Source organism: Neolamprologus multifasciatus, chromosome 7, assembly GCF_963576455.1.
Source record: "Neolamprologus multifasciatus chromosome 7, fNeoMul1.2, whole genome shotgun sequence".
NCBI classification, from domain to species: domain Eukaryota; kingdom Metazoa; phylum Chordata; class Actinopteri; order Cichliformes; family Cichlidae; genus Neolamprologus; species Neolamprologus multifasciatus.
Genome location: NC_140445.1, coordinates 49898689 through 49918726, shown reverse-complemented (window position 1 = coordinate 49918726; position 20038 = coordinate 49898689). Strand labels below are relative to the sequence as shown.

General features: G+C 40.3%; 1 protein-coding gene and 1 long non-coding RNA gene across 4 annotated transcripts in view; one reads left to right on the top strand and one right to left on the bottom strand.

Moving 5' to 3' along the window:
• The window catches only part of LOC146515234 (A disintegrin and metalloproteinase with thrombospondin motifs 20), a 79858-nt gene continuing 59820 nt past the window's right edge, over positions 1-20038 (bottom strand). The window contains exons 29-39 of the mRNA XM_085166780.1: positions 12069-12236; positions 7687-7860; positions 6683-6853; positions 5939-6139; positions 5638-5767; positions 4912-5006; positions 4709-4803; positions 4473-4606; positions 3128-3219; positions 2908-3012; positions 1-2639 (exon numbers count right to left, since the gene is read on the bottom strand). Of these exons, the coding sequence (XP_085022906.1) occupies positions 2550-2639; positions 2908-3012; positions 3128-3219; positions 4473-4606; positions 4709-4803; positions 4912-5006; positions 5638-5767; positions 5939-6139; positions 6683-6853; positions 7687-7860; positions 12069-12236 (1455 nt within the window). The 3' untranslated portion in view covers positions 1-2549. The remainder of the gene's footprint in view (positions 2640-2907; positions 3013-3127; positions 3220-4472; positions 4607-4708; positions 4804-4911; positions 5007-5637; positions 5768-5938; positions 6140-6682; positions 6854-7686; positions 7861-12068; positions 12237-20038) is intronic.
• On the top strand, positions 13257-18856 carry LOC146515235 (uncharacterized). Of its 3 annotated transcripts, none has more exons than XR_014875137.1 (5): positions 13257-13921; positions 14781-14834; positions 15800-15854; positions 16170-16247; positions 16912-18856. It is a non-coding gene; the product is annotated as an uncharacterized LOC146515235 (long non-coding RNA). The 3 variants fall into 3 exon arrangements; XR_014875136.1 differs by having other exon boundaries at positions 13362-13921; positions 17074-18856; XR_014875135.1 differs by having other exon boundaries at positions 13420-13921; positions 16170-18738; positions 18820-18856.

Sequence of the window (20038 nt, the reverse complement as noted above, 5' to 3'; positions counted from 1 at the left end):
TAAAGAACCACACCATCACTTTGTTCATCAACGAGTCTGTTGGAAAGCAAGTTTTATTCTTACTTATTCTTTAACATTAGTGTAGTAGCAAGACATACAAGTAATAGTACAATTAGTATAGCACCAAAATCATTTGTTTCTTTTATACAGGCTGCATACATACTGTAGGTACATAGGATTCTTTTAAACATCTTTGGATAAAGCATGGCAAACAAGCACACCGTTTCTCTACTCAGTACCAATGCCCATTCAATATTTTAGCACACAGTTTGCAATTCAAGTATGAATATTACAAATACACATATATCATAAGTTACAAATCTTAATGGTTATTACAAAAAACAAAAACAGGATTACATTTCTACAAAACTGACAGCACACAGTGCATCAAGTATTCTTTAAATTTCTGATACAGACCTCATAGCACAATTGACCATCATAAAATGAATGACAGCCAAAGGTTTTCTAGCTGCTCACTGACTTTTATTATTTTCAGCCATTCTTTAAATCAAAAGAAGCGGCATTGTCTGAGAGGGGGAAAAAAACAGTCTGCATCTACTGCCTAACTTTGGTTAAAGCTTAACATTAGCGAATCCGCGTGTTCAGTTGGTTGATAGTTGTAATTGCGGTCATGGTAAAAGCTGGATATGATGCGTTACAGTAAGTATTGATCAATGGAAGAGTCCTTCACACAGTCGCTGGTCTGTTTTATCGGGCAATCTTGCATCTAAAACATTAGCTCTGTTCATAAAAGGACCACAACAGGCTATAAGGAGATCCTAGGGAGTCCACTAGAAAGAGTTGAATCTCTGCCCTATCGAGTGTTATTCCCAAAGCCAGTATTTTCCTTCTCAAGATTAGAGGTAATTCCAGTTCAAAAGCACCTTTTAAAAGATCCTCATTCAGATTAGTGGTTATATGCTACAAATAGTAGGCTAATACCTATTTTAGCAGACAACGGACAAAACATATCAGACAATGGCTTCTCTGTTGGTAGTAGTCATTGTACCGTCATACAGAACATATCTACAAGTCAATGCAGAATAAATATGTTCAAACATAAATATATTACAACACATATCTCAACTGAGTATGGATGTCTATGAGAGGTAGGGTTTTGCAGGCACCTACAGTAGGCCCAACGGAGGGTGTGAGGTGAGACGCGCACGCATACACACACCTGATACTGTGTCAAGGTGTAACAGATGAGAACTCGTGTGACAAAGAGAAACACCAATAACAATCTAACTATGAAACACACATGCACGCACACGCACAAAACAGAAAAAAATTGTACTTCAACACCAGGAAATATGGAAATAGTTCAGCTATTTCCTCACAGCACTAGTGTTTACTCTGACAGTCGTCAGTCGGTGGACTGTCTATGTGGGTTTCAGTAGTTTTGTTAAAAATACCTGACAACAGATGACAGCAGACAGACTCACAAAGTACACGACAACTAAAACAAAACGTTATCTGTAGTTATTCTAAAGGCTCCTGATGTTCTCCTAACGTTTGACCTCTGACATGAGACAGGTCTGGAAGGACATCAGTACTTAGTTGCATGCTGATACGTTTCAGAGTCTTGAGCCACAAAAACAAAAAAAGCATAAGAATTCCTCATTCCACCGACCGTAAATGTTTGTACGTCTCAAACTATGTCATTACTCATGCAAGTGGCCCCTTTCACATTTTTCAGGTTAAAAAATAATGGTTATTTGATTCATACGTTATTCTCATTATTGTGTTGCAAGTGAAAACGCAAATGGGAAAAGGGGTCACCTCCTGAGTAAATCCCAGGATGAGACATAAGTTTAAACAGGAACCTGAACTACTTTTGTTCCATTTCTTTTCCATATGGGAATCATTCCTGCTCATCTGTTGCTGAGAACAAGATTTGTAATGCCCTCATATATATACCAAAGCAGCTAGTTCCTGTAGCCATTTTTTCTTAATCTGTCACAATGTAGAAAAATAACACAACTATCCCTTATATACTCTTCCATAGTCTGCGTATAGACCTTTTTTTTTAACCACAGTAGGATTGCAAGGACAGCATGTCTCCTTTTATACTATCTTGCTGACCACCATATCAGTTGGATCAGAGCCCAAGTGTTTTGTGTCTTTCTAAGTTTGGAAAAAGTTCCTTTTCAGCTGGAAGGATATTTCTTTTCCTCCTGTCTTTGTATTTGTTTTCCCAGTGTTTTCAGTCCTGTATCCCGTGTTATGATGCAAAAAAATCAATTTGCGTCATGCAAAATAATTTAGTCTCCAAAGCACATGAGTGCATGACAACGTCCGCACAACTGCTGACTCCTCTTAAGTGTTAGTAGTTTGGGTGAAGTACCTGATGGTGGCCCTGTAGCACTGCACTATATATAGCGTCCTGTCTGTTCTAGCTGCCGTTTGGGAATTGAGGATATTACTGTGGGATAATAATTGTTAAATGGTCCCCCTCTGACACTCACAGATGACTGCAGGATCAAATCTCGCTTATTGCCAGTATCTTATTCCAGACAGATTTAGGTGGTTTGGTCTCTGCACAGCTCTCAGTGGACTTGAAGAAGTAGGCCGTTGTGAGCCTGGGGAATGCACTTCCCACAGAAACCACCACAGCGGCCGTAGATTCTTGTCCCATCCTACAGACAGAGACAAATGAGAGAGGAAAAAGTGGGCAAAGGGCAGAGAATGAAATCTTCATAAATGTCATGAAGGGATTCCTGCTCAGTGAATCACATTGATGACATTTCAGCACTACAGTCTCACACCACAACTGGAGTGATCCAGCATGAGGCTCAGTCCACCCCAGCAAAATGAAAACAGTGATCCATTACTTGAAATCTGCTCAGCATGACCCACACTAAAGGCAAGCATTATTGGAGTTCACTTGGAACGTTTTGTTTTTACCTCCGATCTGTGGACTTTGACTGAAACATAGTTGCCCTGAGATGTCCACTTGGTGGCCTGAGCCACTTTGAAGCCAGTGCCAATTAGATTGATGCTGAACTGGCCCTGAAAACACAAAAGAGACAGATTTATTTCATAGAAGTTCTCTAACAGGTAAGGTAAAAGAATATAAAACACACAACCAAAAAAGCAAAACTGTCTTTCTTTTTTTTTCACAAACCTGTGGACATTTGGCTGCACTATAACAATCCCCCGCTGTAGCAAAGGGCACTGGCTGACCAAGAGGTGTCTGGGAAAACCGGAGGTCTGTGACTGGTAAACAGATACCAAAGACACTGATTTAGAGTCACAGCGACCACAAGCAGAAAAAAATTGACTGAAAACATCTGTGCAAAGGAAGATAACCACATGGCTGTAGAGTATCAACAACTAAGATTTTACTTTCTGGAAGTTTAAACATCTTTTCTCCTATAGTGAATTTGCTTAAATCTAAAGCAAAATTAGCAAAACCCTACTTTTTAAAACATATTTACCTATAAGAAATCTTTATGTTACATTTTCTAATTGTTTACTGAAATTCAAATACTGTTTGACTGCATGCAAGTAACGTTTACAATATTGCAAAAGGCACACCACATTAGCACCTCTTCATATTCTGCCCCTCATCTTTAACTCATTATTTCTCCTCGGCTCTCTTTAAGCCACCTGAAAACTAAATGAGTGCTGCGCAGACTGGGTGTGGGAACATGTGCTGTAAGGACCCAGACGAGATGAAGGAGACGGGAGGATGATAGGGTAGGTACTAATCCAGCTTCTCAAGCATGCAAACTTATGCAGACACATCTTGTGTTTACCTATTTTTATGGCCATAACGCCTTTCCTTAGATATTCATAAAGCTAATTAAAAGCGGAACATCTAATCCTACCCATTACCTTTATTCTCACCATAACCTAATTCTAAACTTAACCTAGTAACTAAGGTTTAGCGATCAAAAAGCCTCTCAAACTTGCACAGTCCTGCAATTTGGTTCCAACAAATCTGCCTGAAGCCACAAGTATAATTGTGTCTCAGCTTTTGGGCCCTGAGAATATAATAAAACACGCACTAACACACACCCACACACATGCAAAGACAAAAGAAAAACAAAAAAACCAGCATAGTAATCTACATTGTTTTATGTAATCAAAAGCATACTTGGAAAATAGGGCAGGTGGAGCCGAGTGGAATAATGAGCAGAGGAATATGGCCTGAAGATGTGCATGTGTGCACATTGTAATTGTATGATTGCTTGCATGCAAGCGTGAGGACATGTTTTATTTCTGATGCAAAAGGATGGATGAGTGCTGACGGGCACGGTTTCAAGTCCTCTCCAGGAACACGAACACACAAATCTCATTATTTTGATTTGGGAGGAGAGAGCGTGGGGTAAGGCTTACTTTCCTTTGGACTGGGTTCTGGATGGGGCATTAGCACTTTGGAGCGAGGCGCGTGAGGGTTAAAAAAACACCCATGTGTGGTCTCGATACAGTGCACGGCGTAAGGCAATCATGAAGTAATTACTCACTCGTTATCCTCAGGGAGTTTAGGTCCAGACGAACTTTGTGGAAGAGTGTGTATCCCGCTGCTGAGTAGTCGTTCCTACACTCACAGTCCTGTTTTCGGCTGCCGTTATACGGGCATTGAAATGGGTTCAGCAACCTGTGCGTTTAAAGAAATATGGGAACTGAGTGCAAACAGCACAATAACCAGATTTCACACATTGCATAACCATACAGCGAGTCATCTCCACATCATACGCACCTGTGGCCATACACCTCGGAGAAGTTATCGGTCTGACCGCTGCGCAATGTCACATACTCCTTGGGGAAATCAGTCTGCATCTCAGCACAGTAAATCTAAGAGCAAACATGTTGAGGTAAAGGATGAGATCCCACGACTTTGCTGCTGCTGCTGCTGCTTGAATCATGACGTGTGCCGGAGTAATTCTGGCAGAACATACAAACCTGTAGGATCCGGGATTTGACTTTGAGATAGTATTCGCCATCTATCCTCACGCCCTGCCTCATCTGGACCTCTCGGCACGTACTGAACAACTGGCCTGGGAGAGGGAGTGAGGAAGAAGAGCTTTCAGTGCAACAGTGGGAGCTGTCGACAGCTTTTAAAAGCTGGAGTATTTAGCCATCTCATTTTAAAAGTTAGTACAGAAATCTTTTGTCAGCAAATAGCATAAAAATTTTGAAAGCTAAAAAAGCTAAGCACTTCTCCCTAAAGCGGATTGTGACTTGGATCTATTCTTCCCAAGCTTGAGGTGTTGTAATTGTCTTGTTTGTGTTGCAGAGCTCATATTGAGCTGATTAGCTAGTCAAAATTAATACTTGACCAGAGAACTAACTGTCCAGTATATCCTTTCAATTTCATCAGTGCCTGACTTGGCAGAATCTAAGGCAGGAATGATTAACCCCGCGAACTTTGGCTTGCTGTTTTACAGCACTTTCCAAATCCACAATAATGCCTGGCTCAGCTGAAGCCCTTGAGGCATTCTGACAGACTGCACAATTTGCAGAAAACTGCTGACTGTCTGTTTATTGCTCCACTAAGTGATCACTCCAAGAGGCTTTAAGTAGTTTATTGTGTAAAAACAAAGCAAAACACAGAGTTTTTAGAATCAGAGATGGTTGTTTCCACATAAAGCACCGACAGTGACCATTACATTCCATTTTACCACCCACATTCTCTTTCCTGACACGCAGCCTGAGACTCAGGTCTCTCTGACAGACGACAGAGTTTGGACGTTTGGCCTTTTGAGGTCACGCACTCCACTCTGCGCTCCATCACTCCTGCTCCACAGGTCTGCGAGCACTGGTAAAAACACACACATATACAAACTCATTCCCTCTAAAAGTGAAAAAGGCTCCAGTCCAAATCCACAAATGAGATTTATTAAAATCCACAAGTCATCAAAATGTATTGTTAAAACTGTGATTAGCTGAGGAGGATTTCTTGCTCTCTAACAAGCCTTTTCTGACTCACCTTGCTCCACGGGCCAACTTTCCAGTAGGACATGTGAGGGCATTCTGTGAGGAGGCACGGCCGGGTGCCAGGAGGGCGAGGCTCAGGACAATTCGTGCTGGCAAAGGAGGACTGAGTGTACACACCCTGAGCGGGAGAGGTGGGCATCAGGGAGCAGGAGACAATACGCTGCTGGTAGCCAACACCGCAGCTGGCAGAGCACTAAGCCACACGAAAAATACACACAGTGGGTTAAAAGCTTTGGCTTTAGAAGAAGCTTTTGTGCAGTAGAACGGGGCCTCATTGGTACTGCTGATGAGAATTGATGACCTTGCTCATTTTAAAGCCTTCTCCATTTTAATGAGGCTGATTCTACTGAAATGCAGATGTTTTGAAGCAATTAGTTGATTACGACGAAAATTAAATTAGCAGAAGATGTCAAACGTTTTCGTGTTTTATTTAATGAACAATTTGCATCAGCATCTTGTCAGCTGTTTTAGTACATACACAGCAGATCTCCCTATGACTATTAGAATATTTGTATGTGAGAAACAAGAAGACAGCTCTAAATAGACACAGTTTCTCCCTTTTATCTCATTTTTAAGTTAACACCTTTTGGGTTCAGACAGTTGTTTGAAAAAAGAAAAAGATGAAACAAAGTTCCTTCAGTCTTAAGCACTAAATTATTTCTTTCCATTTTAGAAAAATTATGAATTATTTGAACCCAATACTGAAAATTATTCCTTAGATTTCTCTTGTTCTTACCATTGACCAGTCTCCTGTTATCCACATGTAGTGACAAGGAGCTTCTTTGCAGGGCTGGAGCAATGGAGGTCGGGCTAATGGATCACAGTAATCACCCTGAGCAGGTGTCATTCCTGGATCCATGCACACCACTTTCCTGCTTCTCACGCCTTCTCCGCATGTTGCATTACACTGATAAAAAAAAAAAATCACACACAGGGATGTGAGATGGATTGTGGTTTCAGCAACTAAATCAACTCTAAGACTCCTGGACATCCCTTTAGCATAATAAATGCACATCCCTATTAAACCTTTACACAAAGGGAGGAAAGTAAGTGTTGTGTAACAACTGGAACAGTAACACAATGCCAAACATGTGCTCTTGACAATGTTAGTGTTAAAGATAAAAGTTAAAACAGATTTCCCTTCAGTAATGGCTTAAAAGTCATAAAATGGATCAGGATTCGAAAATTCGTGTGTTTTTCTTTTCACTTTCTTTATATTTCATAAGAACGGAGAGGATTTCAAGGGCAAACTGTGAGAGAAAGAAGGTTCAAAGTTTTTGCGGCAGCACAGACAGAGATCTAAACACTGCAAAGATTCAAGCAGTGCTATGTCCCTACAGGATGTCCCTTTTTTTAAAGCCTCGCTTTGAGGACAAAGCACATCGCATTAAAGAAAGATGAGCCAGTAAGAAAACAGTCTGCTAGCGTGACACAGAGCAGTGCCGTTCAGTAGCACAGAAGGGGCGATGGCCATCAGTACTCTGAAGTTTGGATATCATTGATTTGTATCATATTTAGTTGCGATGGTTAACACTAAAGCCCTCACGACAGATAAAGGGTGTATGCAGGACGCCCATCTAATGGTGCAGAGAGAGAGAGTTAGCGACAAAGTGGAGATTGCAGCCAATAAAAGCTTTAATAAGATGCTTAAACATCTGAACATCTGTTTCACACTTGGAGAGTGAGCAAAGGAAATACGACGTCACAGATAGGAGGAAAGAGAATAAACAAGTTACTTACTTCTTTCCATTCATCAGCGACCCAAGTGTAGTGTGTGCACTCTGCAGTTTGGCACGGCCGCGCAGTAGGAGGACGCGCGCGAGCGTCACACAGGTCCTCGAGGACTCGTCCCGTACCTTTTAGCCTGCAGTAGACATCGCGTTTCTGAACTCCGACCCCACAGGTGACCGAACACTAGTAAAACACACACAAAACACACATCTCATTTCGAAAACATGGCAAGAAGTGGGAAATGACTCTAAAGGAAGCTTATTTTTCTCTAGCAGCAATAAGGCTATAAATACAAAGGCTTTTTGTTGCAGCCAAAGGCTAGGGGTGGCTGTAGCTCAGGTGGCAGAGCAGGTCAGCCACTAATCAGAAGGTCGGTGGTTTGATCCCAGGCTGCCTCCTGCATGCCAAATATCCTTGGGCAAGATACTAACCCCATGTTTGCCTACTGGTGGTGGTCAGAGGACCCGGTGGCGCCTGTGTCCGGCAGCCTCATCTCTGTCAGTGCGCCCCAGGGCAGCTGTGGCTACAATGTAGCTTGCCATCGCCAGTGTGTGAGTGTGTGTGTGAATGACTGAATGTAGTGTAAAGTGCTTTGGGGTCCTTAAGGACTAGAAAAGCGCTATACAAATGCAGGCCATTTTACCATTTACTTTTTAAACTCATTTCTGTTGTAGAGCTGACCTTAAAGGGGCACTAAGCTGATGACAGTCTTAAAAGCTTAAAAAAGAAGGCGACTGAACTTCTTTAAGTCTGTAAAGATGTTTCGCCTCTCATCCAAGAGGCTTCTTTGGTTCTTAAAACAAATGGGGGAGAGTTCCAAGCATTTAACCTCTAGTGGGAGCTGACCACTTCGGAGGTGGTGCTGAGGGTCGCTGACCCACTATTGATCCTGTGTATCATCAGATGAGCCAAAGTCTGATAAAAGGGGTCATTACCATCACAGGGGGTTACGGGTGAATCCACTGTGTGACCTTGCCCCACCCTATCACGCGAGGTCATCTGAGGCAAGATGTGAGTGGAGGGTAAAGATTTCAAAGATTCCTCTGATTTGATGAAAGTCCAGTTGGGTCAACCATATGTTCTAAGAGATTTCTTTACATGTGTGTGCTCCTTTTCTTGGTTTTTCAAACTCTTAAGACTACCATGACCTGGATGACTGAGGACCTACACAGACACACTGATTTTACACATTAAATCCAATTTCCTTGACATGAGAAAAATGCTGTACAACACATTTTGTTATTAACCTTGACTTTGTCATTGGAGGTATGTTGCCCTGGAATTTAGACTTAAAATTGTTTATGAGTACGGTTTAGAACAAGTCACTATTTAGGAGTAGCGGGGGTCAGTAGTAAGAACTGACAGCTGAGTCGCATTTTAGGACCATGTGCTTATGATGCTTCATAAATCTCTAAATCACAGACTCACCAATTTAACCCTGGAGAACCCATGGGGTCAGAGCCGACCGCATTGGTTTTCTAGGGAAACCATGGGGTCAAATTTGACCCCATGGGTTCTCCAGGGTTAAACTAAGACTATATAATGTCTGCTCAGCAGCAGCCACTACAAGGGGCAGTTACAAGATAATGGTTTATTAAATTTGCCCTTATTTTCTGAGATGCTCATGTATTGCATACTACCATTCTAACAAATATGCTAAGAAAATATGTGTTAACAGAGTAATTTAAGTGAGACAGCAAAATCCATCTCCTGTTGGTTTTCCTCTCCTAAGTTTCATAGGCGATATTTTTATAACGTTTGTTTGGTCTGCCGAGTTAAGATATGCTGCTTTGATGCTCCGGTTCAATGCACTTCATGAATCCAGAAATGGGTTTGTTCCTATTCTGTGAGCTGTATATCTGGGATCACACAAAGATCTATCTCAGACATCTCTTTGATGTTCTTTGAGAAGCATGCCTGCATACTAAGGTAGCGCTCTGTAAGATTTCAGCTGACCACGCTGATTTCTCAGCTTGCCCGCCACACATTACACATTCATAAAAATCAGCGTACGATCCAGAAAGTATCAAATCCCTGAAAATTCCAGATCAATTCATGGCGTTCTTTTCTTTGCTGCAACTTCTGTTATCGTTGCAGAGTTTATCCTTGGATGTGAAGGTTCAACTCTTTGAGTTTGGAGAAAGAACAAAAAGCACTGCAGGAAATCTGACCTTCAGATCAAAATATGCCTTCAAAAAGCAAAAACAACAACAAAAAAAACTTGCATCAAGCATGAAAATAGAACCTGCTGTTCAAGTGATTCTAGTTGCTGTTAAGTGATACAGCAGAACCCAGCTTTAAAAAGTCTGCACTCTTTAATCACAGTGTTTAGTAAGCAGTTTAAAGGGTCAGCTCATTTCATTTAAAAAGGCATTATTTCCTGTACTTTCAAGCTTCGTATAGTGGAATTAAACAAAACTTGTTCTTTATAATTTTTTAAAGCAAACATAGATTTTAACATATAAACAAAATCATTCACCTTCATTTTAATAAAACAAAATAATTCAATAATTTGTGAGAAACATGCAACTAAAATCCAAACTCAAAATAAGATAACCAAATAAATAAGATACTGAATTGTCCTTTCAACTTCACTTTACAATAAACATGTGTAACATGGTATTTCGAATAGCAAGTGGAGAGAATTTTGTCCTTGAAAACCAAACCAATTCCCAATGGGAAGCACCCCCTCCTCCCCCCAGCTCCCCTAATATATTGTCTATTACATTCGCAGTCAGAGGTGACTGAGAGTGCTGGGTAGCTTCGGAATAACTCAGGCACTGGGTGCTGAGGTTTCAAAGTTGTCACATGCACGGACATTAAGATATAAAACATGTCTTTATGCTCTAGTTGAGGATTTCATGGTTGCTGGTGGTATGTGGAGGAAGATGATTGCTTCCAGACACCAGCGAGAGAAAAAGTGAGAGGGGAGGAGGAAAGGCTCAAAGAGTGGGGAGTGGCAGGAGTCTTGTGAAGGGGGAGCAAATGTAAGCCTTGCAGGACCTTTGGGGATTTTACATTTACATTTTATACTTTCCGGCAGGCATGAGAGGCTTTTCATGAACTGCTATGAAAGTATTCAGTGTCCAAGTCACCAATTAGTACAGAAACCTCCTGTAATTCAGATATTTACCCCGTTCCCACCCTGTTTGCATGTGCATGCACCACAAACTTGGCCGCATCAGCCGCCACATTTATCACTTTTCATTTTGACAGATTCACATTCACATGGTCAGTGTGTGGTCTGACAAAAAGCTTTCATAGAAGAACTGTACTCTAAGATAGGATTTTAAAATGTTCCCTGATTATTTGAAACCACAAACACAAATGTTACACTAAGTGTGCTATAGTAGTGCACAAAAGTCTCGTGTCAGTCCTCATTTCTTTACATTTTGCTTCCAAGAAGCCAGACTTTCTTGTCATTTTTAAAGTGGTCTTGAGCAAGAGTTCTTCAGGCTCTCTGAATTTCTTTCAAAGTTTTTCTATTGACATTAACCGCTTTTTGCACTTTAGTCCAGTCCTTGTACTTGACCATTTATAGAGTATTTCTTTTTTGTTTATTGAACCATTTAACACTGACCTATGAACAGATCCAGAATAAAATGGCACCTAACTTAAACTAAGAACCAATTTGAAATTGCATCTTTAGAGCTATTAACTCAAACTTTGACATATCTTGGTATGCTGTGCAATGTGTTTTAAAGAAAATTGAGGAAAGTTGACAAGTGGAGGGCAAAAGATGACATATCAGGCATAAACAAAAACAACGCCATGTGCAAAGCATCCAGTAGTACTGCACTGGCTTCATTTCTCAGTATCACAATGATCCCAATCACATTGCCAGCGCAGTACAAGCACATTTGGAACGCTATCGGTTATAGATTGGCCTCCCCAGATTCTGGACCTCAACATTATTCAAGCAGTGTGGGATAATCTTGACAGAAAATGGAACCAAATCCAGCCAACATCCAAAAAAGAGCTCTGACATTCAAAGCTCTTTTTTGGATTAAAGAAGCCTGAGAACTATTCCTGAAGACTTCTTAAACAAATTACAAGAAAGCTGCCTAAGAGAGTTCAGGCTGTGTTGAGGAATAAAGGTGGTCATCACACAATTATTGACTCTGAAGATTGTTAGAATTTCGCACAGTACTGTACATAAACCGTCTTGGCCTTTAGAGTTTAGTTTACACTTTTGGGAATGACACATAAATCTTCAAAAAGAGCAAACTGAGCAGTGATTGGACAGGTGCTCTGTGTGTACATGTCCTACATCTGCAATCTCTAGAAAGAGTTTGTGTTTGTGCCTCAGCTGCAGTTACTCACAGCATGGCCTCTCTGAGACTTTTGGTTATTATCTAATCCCCAGAAGATAGCAAGAAGAACAAACATACCTCCCTCCATCTGTTAGCTTTCCAACTGGGGCATACTCGAGCCCGACAGGCCTTCTGTGTCCGAGGCCGGGGCAGATGACTGCAGTGCTTCTCTTCTATTTTGGTTTGGTTCTGATATACACAGACTACATCCCGCTGTTTGGTCCCTCTGCCACAGCTTACTGAACACTGGGGAGGAAATTGCAGGGAAGGGGGATGGGTGTTGGATAGAGAACAACACAAAGTTTAGTGAAACACAGTAAAGTCCAACTCATAGCTCGATTAGAGCTCATGCTTATGATTACACCATGTAAACATTTCTGTACAGAAGTTCTTCGAAAAGTAAGTCAACTGAAAATAAAGTTGTTAAGCACAAGTTACCACACTGAAAACCAGAAGAGATTGATTTTTTTAAGGCAACCACATTCTGTTAACCAGAAATCTCATTCATAGGCTCTCTTGTATCGTGGATGAATTAACCCATCAAAATGTGAACATGGCCTCAGATCAATACGCATAAACAATCACATTTAATGCAGAACTTGAGGCCTCAAAAGAAGAACACCCCTTTGACTCAACACCTAAAGGCCGACTGAACACACACTCCAAAACAAATTTATATAAACAACCCAAAATGGCGACGAAAAACCTTTATGTTAAACAGCAATGCTGATGGAATACAGTGAAACAATTGAACCTGTAAACACAGGGATTGCTTTTAGAGCAGCAGAGGCACGGGAAGGAGGGACAAGGGATGCAATGCAAAGCACACCGTAGATGCACACGCAAGACATTCATCTGGCACCAATAAGGAACTTAGATACACTTCAGGAAATCTAGACAATGAGGCAAGAGGAGACAAAAAAAGGCATGAAGAATAAAAACCAGACACACCAATAAAAAGATCTGTAATGGCCTTTGCCTGAGATGTTACAGACAGCAATTAGGGTGCCTATTTCTGCTTGCTGAGTGAGTGCCTGTATACAAAGCCACTCTGAATAAATGAGATGCTAGAATCGAATACACCAGATGAGATTTTGCCTGAGCATTATATTCTACTGTCCTCTAATTATGATCTCAGATTATTGCATAACTCAGAGGTGGTGACCTATGGGCTTTGCAGATGTGGAGTTTGTGTTTTTCTTCACATTCTGGGAGGTAGAGGAATGGTTTCCTGTTTAAACAATCTAATAATCATATGCTCCATTCAAAGCCTTTCAACAAAGCCACCTCATCCTGCCTTTTCTTGGTAAGTATGGTGCGGGTAACGGTTGACACTGCACACACACGCATCATACACATTGTAATTATCAAGGCATTTTAAACACAGGGCCCGCTCAGCTGACATACGACATCAAAGCCGAGGGCCGGAGCCTGAGTGACTAGTCCCCAAGCACGGCAGATTCACATACCTGCTGCACGCTCACTCAAAAAGCAAAACAGAACTCTCCTTTACCTCAGACAAGAGCAGAGAGAGGCAAACAAGTTGGAGGGGGGGGGGGGGATGAGGAGTGGGGCTGGCCCCTCCTCATTCTTGTAAAAGAAGCAGGAAGAAAGAGAAAGGCAAAAAAAAGGGGTAGGGAAAAAAAGGAAATCACAGCCATACGAGCTACGCTCCCCCAGCTGAACTGTATCTGCGTTTTAACAGTGGGAGAAAAGACATTATATGGCATCGCGCTCCTCCCGCAACCCTGCCAGCCTCATCTGTCAGCCATTACTTAATCACGGCCGATAACACAGAGCACAGAGAGCTGGCACAGCGCGTGGGACCAGAAGACAGTTTCACCTCTGAGAGCAAGAGGAGGGCAAGGACTCAGGGACCTCTGATTCAGCGATCTACAGCTGGGTTGCTTCACTCACCAGCACCCACTCAGGTAAGACCATTTTCCCCATCATTCAGCCTGCTGCTTGTCTTTTATGTCCTGCATTTGTACAGTGTCAAACTTAAAATATGTCTGTTTTTTTATTTCCTTGGTGGAAAATTGATCAACACACATACTTATGTTAGTTTTTAGTGCATTTTACTAATGAAAAATAGCTTCATATGAACTTATGTATGTACTGTATGTTTTATTAGTTGTGTTGGACTTCTAGTACTATTCAGGTGCGCTAAGGTGTAGCAGTGTTTTGAATACAGGTTCACAGTTCCTTGGGAAAAACATATAAATCAACAGGTCACACGGGAGGGAAATTAAACCCTCTTGAGATAGATTTGCCCTCCCACGTTGTCCCAGCAATTAATTTCAGATGATTTGGCGGGCTAAGCCCACTGTAATCCAGTGAGGTTCATTTAGGCACGATGTGGATTACTCTAAAATGGAACGACTCAACAGCTTTAGATTTGGCAGCTGGAAATCAGCCAAATAAAACAGATTTTGTTAAACAAGTTTTCTTTTTTTCCCCATGCAGAACAAAACGTCTCCAGAGGAAGACATAATTAATATTTACAGCCACATGTAACAAAGAGGCAGCTTTTCATTATTTTGCTTAGTGGCTCTAAAGCAGCCTTTTTGAGTTGATCAAGATTCACAGTTCTACCACAAATCGCATAATTGAGTGCTAAACCAAACCCAGCTAATTCATGCCATTTTTCTCCTTTTTTGCATGCTACAAAACTACAAAATACAGATCTCTGATTTTGATTAAGTGAACACTATGATCTCATATGGATGCTCCAACTGGATAATCAAACTGATATCAGATACCTTTTTGTGCATCAATGCCTTTGTCTAGGACTGGCAGGCAGAAACCTCGAGATGACCCAACCCACTGCTTTAATCTAAACAGGTAAGCCAACAGAACACATGGAAATTGTTAAAACGCCACAGGGAACCTTGACTGTAGTTTAAAAATGTGTCACACTGCTAATAAATGGATATGACCTTGCAGTACCTTGCAGAGAGGAAAGAAAAATTCCACAAAACCAAGTAACCACCTCGCTCAGACAGACTAGTTTGTCATCATAGCCTTAAGCAGCAAACATTTACTGCCGCTTGAACTATAATTATGAGATGAAGAGGTTTTGTTTGGCGATAAAAGCAGAATTCCGGTTTGTTTTATGTTGGAACTGAAAAATATTATGTACCTCCTTCTAAATCCATCTGCATGCTGGTTTATCCCAGAATTTCAGCTTTTTTCTTAGTGTAATATATCATCATGGTAGCTTTTTTTTTAATTAAACCAAACTGGATCATAGGACAAAAAAGTATATCTTTCGCGTTTAAAATTGTAGATATAAATCCTAATAGAGGAACAGGGACAATTATGGTGTTGTATATTGACTACAGTAAGTGGTTCTAACTGAGTACACATCTTAAAATGTGAGGACCATGGTTGCATTCCAATCACATTGCAGCATGCTCGCAATGCAAGGGGATGGTAATACCAAGCATATGGCAAACTGTAGTCGCATACAGTCTTCAAAGGAGCTCAGTGCTGACCTGGAGAAAGAACAGAGTGTGGAATCATACTCTCTCAAGCACATGTTGTCAAGGCTGAGTGATAAAGTATCACTTAGTTGAGCAAAGTTGACTTGTCCTGATTAACCATGCTAACCCAGCAGAGTCTTAATCTGGTAGGATCTTTCTAATAGGTGGGAACTAACCAAACGCTGACATAGTTGACATAGCGACATGTCTTGAGTAACTATGTTCTTGGCATGCAGCGGAGCACATCAAGTTCAGATAAGAAGAAGAGGAAGATGTGGTGTCACAGAACATTCAGGCTTTTCTGTTCATGGTCTTGTTTTGCAGGAGGTTTCAGAGACAGAAGCCAAAACAACACATGTTATCAACATGGGAACAGCTGGTAAGAGTGGCGTCATGGGGCAAAAGAATGTCAAGAGTCATAGATCTTTTCTATCCAACAGGCTAAAACACCCAATCAGACTTCTTCATCCTAGTTTCCTTGATTTATACTGAATATCCAACTCCAACCAAGTTTATAAGATGGTTTGAAACAAGAACAATGACAATGCACATACAGTATATGAAAATGAGGATGCAGTTTAATATATTGACCTAACAAGTGATGAATTTGAAATGATGGAAGTTGATTTTGCCATATTATTCATTCATGGATGCAGTTGACTTTATAATGTGAAAATAATTTCTGTCTATCCAGTTTTTCACAGACGTTTTGACGCAAGATCCACATTGAACTTCCAAATGGCTAAAACCAAGCACATTCTGACCTAAACGTGTAAGTATGAACTTGCCATAAAGTGTTAAATAAACAGCAGGTTGAGCGGCATGTACAACAGTCTCCAACACAGTTTGCTTTTCAAGTCAACACCGCTCAGATAGAATATAACAAGTGACATAAGTCTGTGAAGGTTCTCAGTCATCCAGGTCATTGTAGTCAAAGGAGCTTGCAAAGAAAAGCGTCTGGACTTCTTTAAGTTGCTTGAAGACGTTTCACCTCTCATCCGAGAAGCTTCTTCAGTTCTGAAGAAGTTCTTCAGAACTGAAGAAGCTTCTCGGATGAGAGATGAAACGTCTTCAAGCAAGTGACATAAGGAAAAAAATGGACTATCCAGTCAATTTTTCCAACTCTAAAGATTCCACCAAGACATTTCTCAATGAGCTTGTTAAACATCCTGCAATGAGCGCTATAATGAACACAGCCAAAAATGAAGAGTAGTCATATAAACATAAGAATAAAGCAAATTCTTGATGGCACAACTTGGAAAAACACAAACAGTAGATCAGTTACAAGTCATAAAGTAGTGACCTGTGACACGGGGCAGCCAAGTCAAACTTCCTCTTCCTGCTAAATGTTACGCAGCTGCTTTTCTTTTTACAAACAGCAACGTATGGAAAAGCTCAGAGAAGAGAAAGATCTGAACCTTTCAATTTTTTTCTAGGAAAAAGAAATGTACAAGGAACTGATGCAAAGGAATCTTACACTTAATACACATTTTCAAAGTGGTATTCAGTTATGTTTTTAGCCTTTATGTGGAGATTGCCTTGTTTACCTTATAAATTGTTTTTCTCTCTTTCACCATCATTTTCTTTTTGTTTTGTAGCTCTCCAACACTGTACCTCATTTTAGCCAAGTCCAAGGATGGTATCAATTCTCAGCAAAGGAAATTTTTTCCACCAGAGGAAAAATACAATAGGAATCAAGACAGAAAATAAATAACAACAATAACGGAGAACAGATAATAGTCAGGTCTCAGAGTTCCTCAGTCAATCCAAATGCATCATGCAGGGGTCATGTGGTGAGGTGGAATTAACATCCTTTATAAAAGAAACAGAACTACCAGGTGGTGATACTTACAGTAGAGTCTGATCAAAAACATATTTAGGTTTTTATTTTAGCTAAAAGTTGAAACAAAGTGCTATTCGCTCTGTTACTGAAACTGAGCTAGAACACAGTATCAATCATTATCGCACCCACAAGAGGGGAAACAGCTCCATTTCACTTCATCGCTTGATAGCATCGACATGCCCAAACATGAACAGGCCCCATTAAGTCTGTGGTGGTAGCCTCATGTGAGAGGACTTTTCATGTAAGTGGAGTCTATGAAGTAACTCCTGTGGGTTTAAAAACACTTCACAGTGCTTCACTTAAAGGAATGAGAAAAAGCAGATGTTTTGTACCTGTGTGAAAACACGATCATGTTCTCTGCCATTCAGCCAGCCCGGAGAAGACCAAATTAAATGCTTCCAGAGACCTTCAATCCCTGTCTCCTCTCTGTTCATCTCATTGCATCAGCTCCCAAGCTGGATCACCCACAACAGCTACGCTCACTAAAAGGGCACTTTATTTTCTTTCAGTAGCTTTCACACACTCACTGTGCTTCATCATGAGCAGGAACGGCATTAATAGACTTCTCCTAACTACTCATTAAACTAAACTAGATCATGACGATACTTGTGCAGCAACCTGCAAAGATATCTTCTGATATCATCTCACAGCATCAGTGCCACCTAAATCTTAGCGGTTTGCCAAAATGTGTAAGCCCCAGTGATTGATCCTTTATGTTAAAGTCTTTTCTCAGATACCAATTTAGCACACACAGCAATGATTGTTCTGGTGAGAAGCACCAGGAAGCCGCTGCTCTAATAACCTAAACTCAACTAGCACACGGGCAGCATAAGGAATCACAAGGCTGATGATGTCACAAACAACTGCCTCCAAAGTGACAGGTTTGATGTTTCCCCCCTGTTGCCCTCAAACTGGAGTCAAGTATGTCAATGCTCTACATGTGGATTTCATTTGAAGCAGCATGATTAGCGTGCAGACGCTTTACTGTGATCCCCCCTCCATGGGAAACCCACACTCGACGGGAAGTGGTATGTTTTTGTTAACAACAAACAGGCATAAATCACATAAGTGGTGCAACACCACTGGTCCTTACACCCAGCTGACATCAAGATTGCTTTTAAGGTAATTACCATTAGCTAATGATATTTACGTTCCTAAAAGTTTATGTTTAACTGTGTGCCTATAATCTGGAACCTGTGCAATAAATGTGGTAATTGTTTTGTGTCTTTTTCTCTTTTTAAAATACTCTCTGATGGCGTGTATTGGGAAAATGAATATGACTTTGACAGTAACTGATCAGTCAGACCTTTCTGGTTACTTACAACAGATTGATGGAAAGACACCTAAGTCAGTCAGTCAGTCAGTGAAGAAGCAAGTAAACAGTTTAATTGATCAAGATATGTTTTTTAATATGTAGAAGGTGCCAAAAATGAAAACAAAAATGAAATCAAGGGCACAACAAGCAAGATTAGTGTCTGAGATTAAGTCCCAATCTGAAAAGGTGAGTTTTGAAAAGTCAGTTTAAGGGTGTAAACATTTTATAAATCGAGAGGCAGAGAGCAAGAGAGGCAGAGCTCATTTATGAATATTTCCAAGATGGTAGTATGTACTCAGGTTTATTTCCAGGATTGTTGTCTGGTTTAAATATATTGAGTTGGCTTGATTAAAATGGATGTTATTTAAGGGTGTCTCCGCAAGATTACAAGGATTTTAATAATACAGTCTCTTATGAAATGTTTTGACAGAAAAAAAAGGCGGGATACATTTGAATATATTTGATTTATGATGTAACATATAACAACTAACATATACACTACTGCTCCAAACTGATATGTATAAAACTGATGGTTTAAAATTATTAAAAAAAAAAAAAGATTTGGTATATACTACAAAGGTAAGATGCTTTTACATAAGGTAAGATAAATCCAAAGCCATGAGCAATATTGGAAATGTTAATTAAAACAACTGCCTGCCCCCCACCTCCCCACCATGCTGCTTGATCTCTATCTGGCCTCTAAGCATCTCCTATTTCACCTGAACAAAAAAGGTTTGTTTGTATGAACAATAAGTACGTTTTGAGTCTCTCAAATCATTGTGAATTCCTAAATTATATAACAGTTTATGCATTACAGAAGACGAATAGATAATTGTAATTTTGAATAGAAAAGACTCAGTGATTATTGTGTTGTGTACTTTGGTGCTTTGTAGGTCAATAGTTAAAATAATCATTTACTTTTAAAGAAAGAAGTAATTCTGGCATATTGTAGGTTATTTGTAGCCTTTGTTGAAATACTAATTTAAATATAGAGTTTGACAATACTTCAGAGATTATAATTGCCTGCATTTTGCAAACAGTGTTTGGGTTTTTTTTCAGAATTTCTACTCCTTTCTCCAAAAACTAAACAAGACTTGCCAGAAAAAATTAATACCAATTATTGTTGGGGTTTAAAAAAGAAAAAAGATAACATTACACTGTCTCCAGCCAAATGCATTACAGAGAGCACTATTAATACAATGGTAAACAGATGTGCCACCCAGTGCTAAGGTTTAATTTGGACTCTGCATGTTTTTCTCCAAAGAGATTAGAGAAGAAAATGTTAAAACACATAAAAGGGAAAGGGCCTGGAGTGTTATTACACTGTAATGTGCCAAGGTATGCGAAACACTATAGATACTATAGAAGCAAAGTTTAAGTTTTCCCCCCGAAGATTAAATTATTT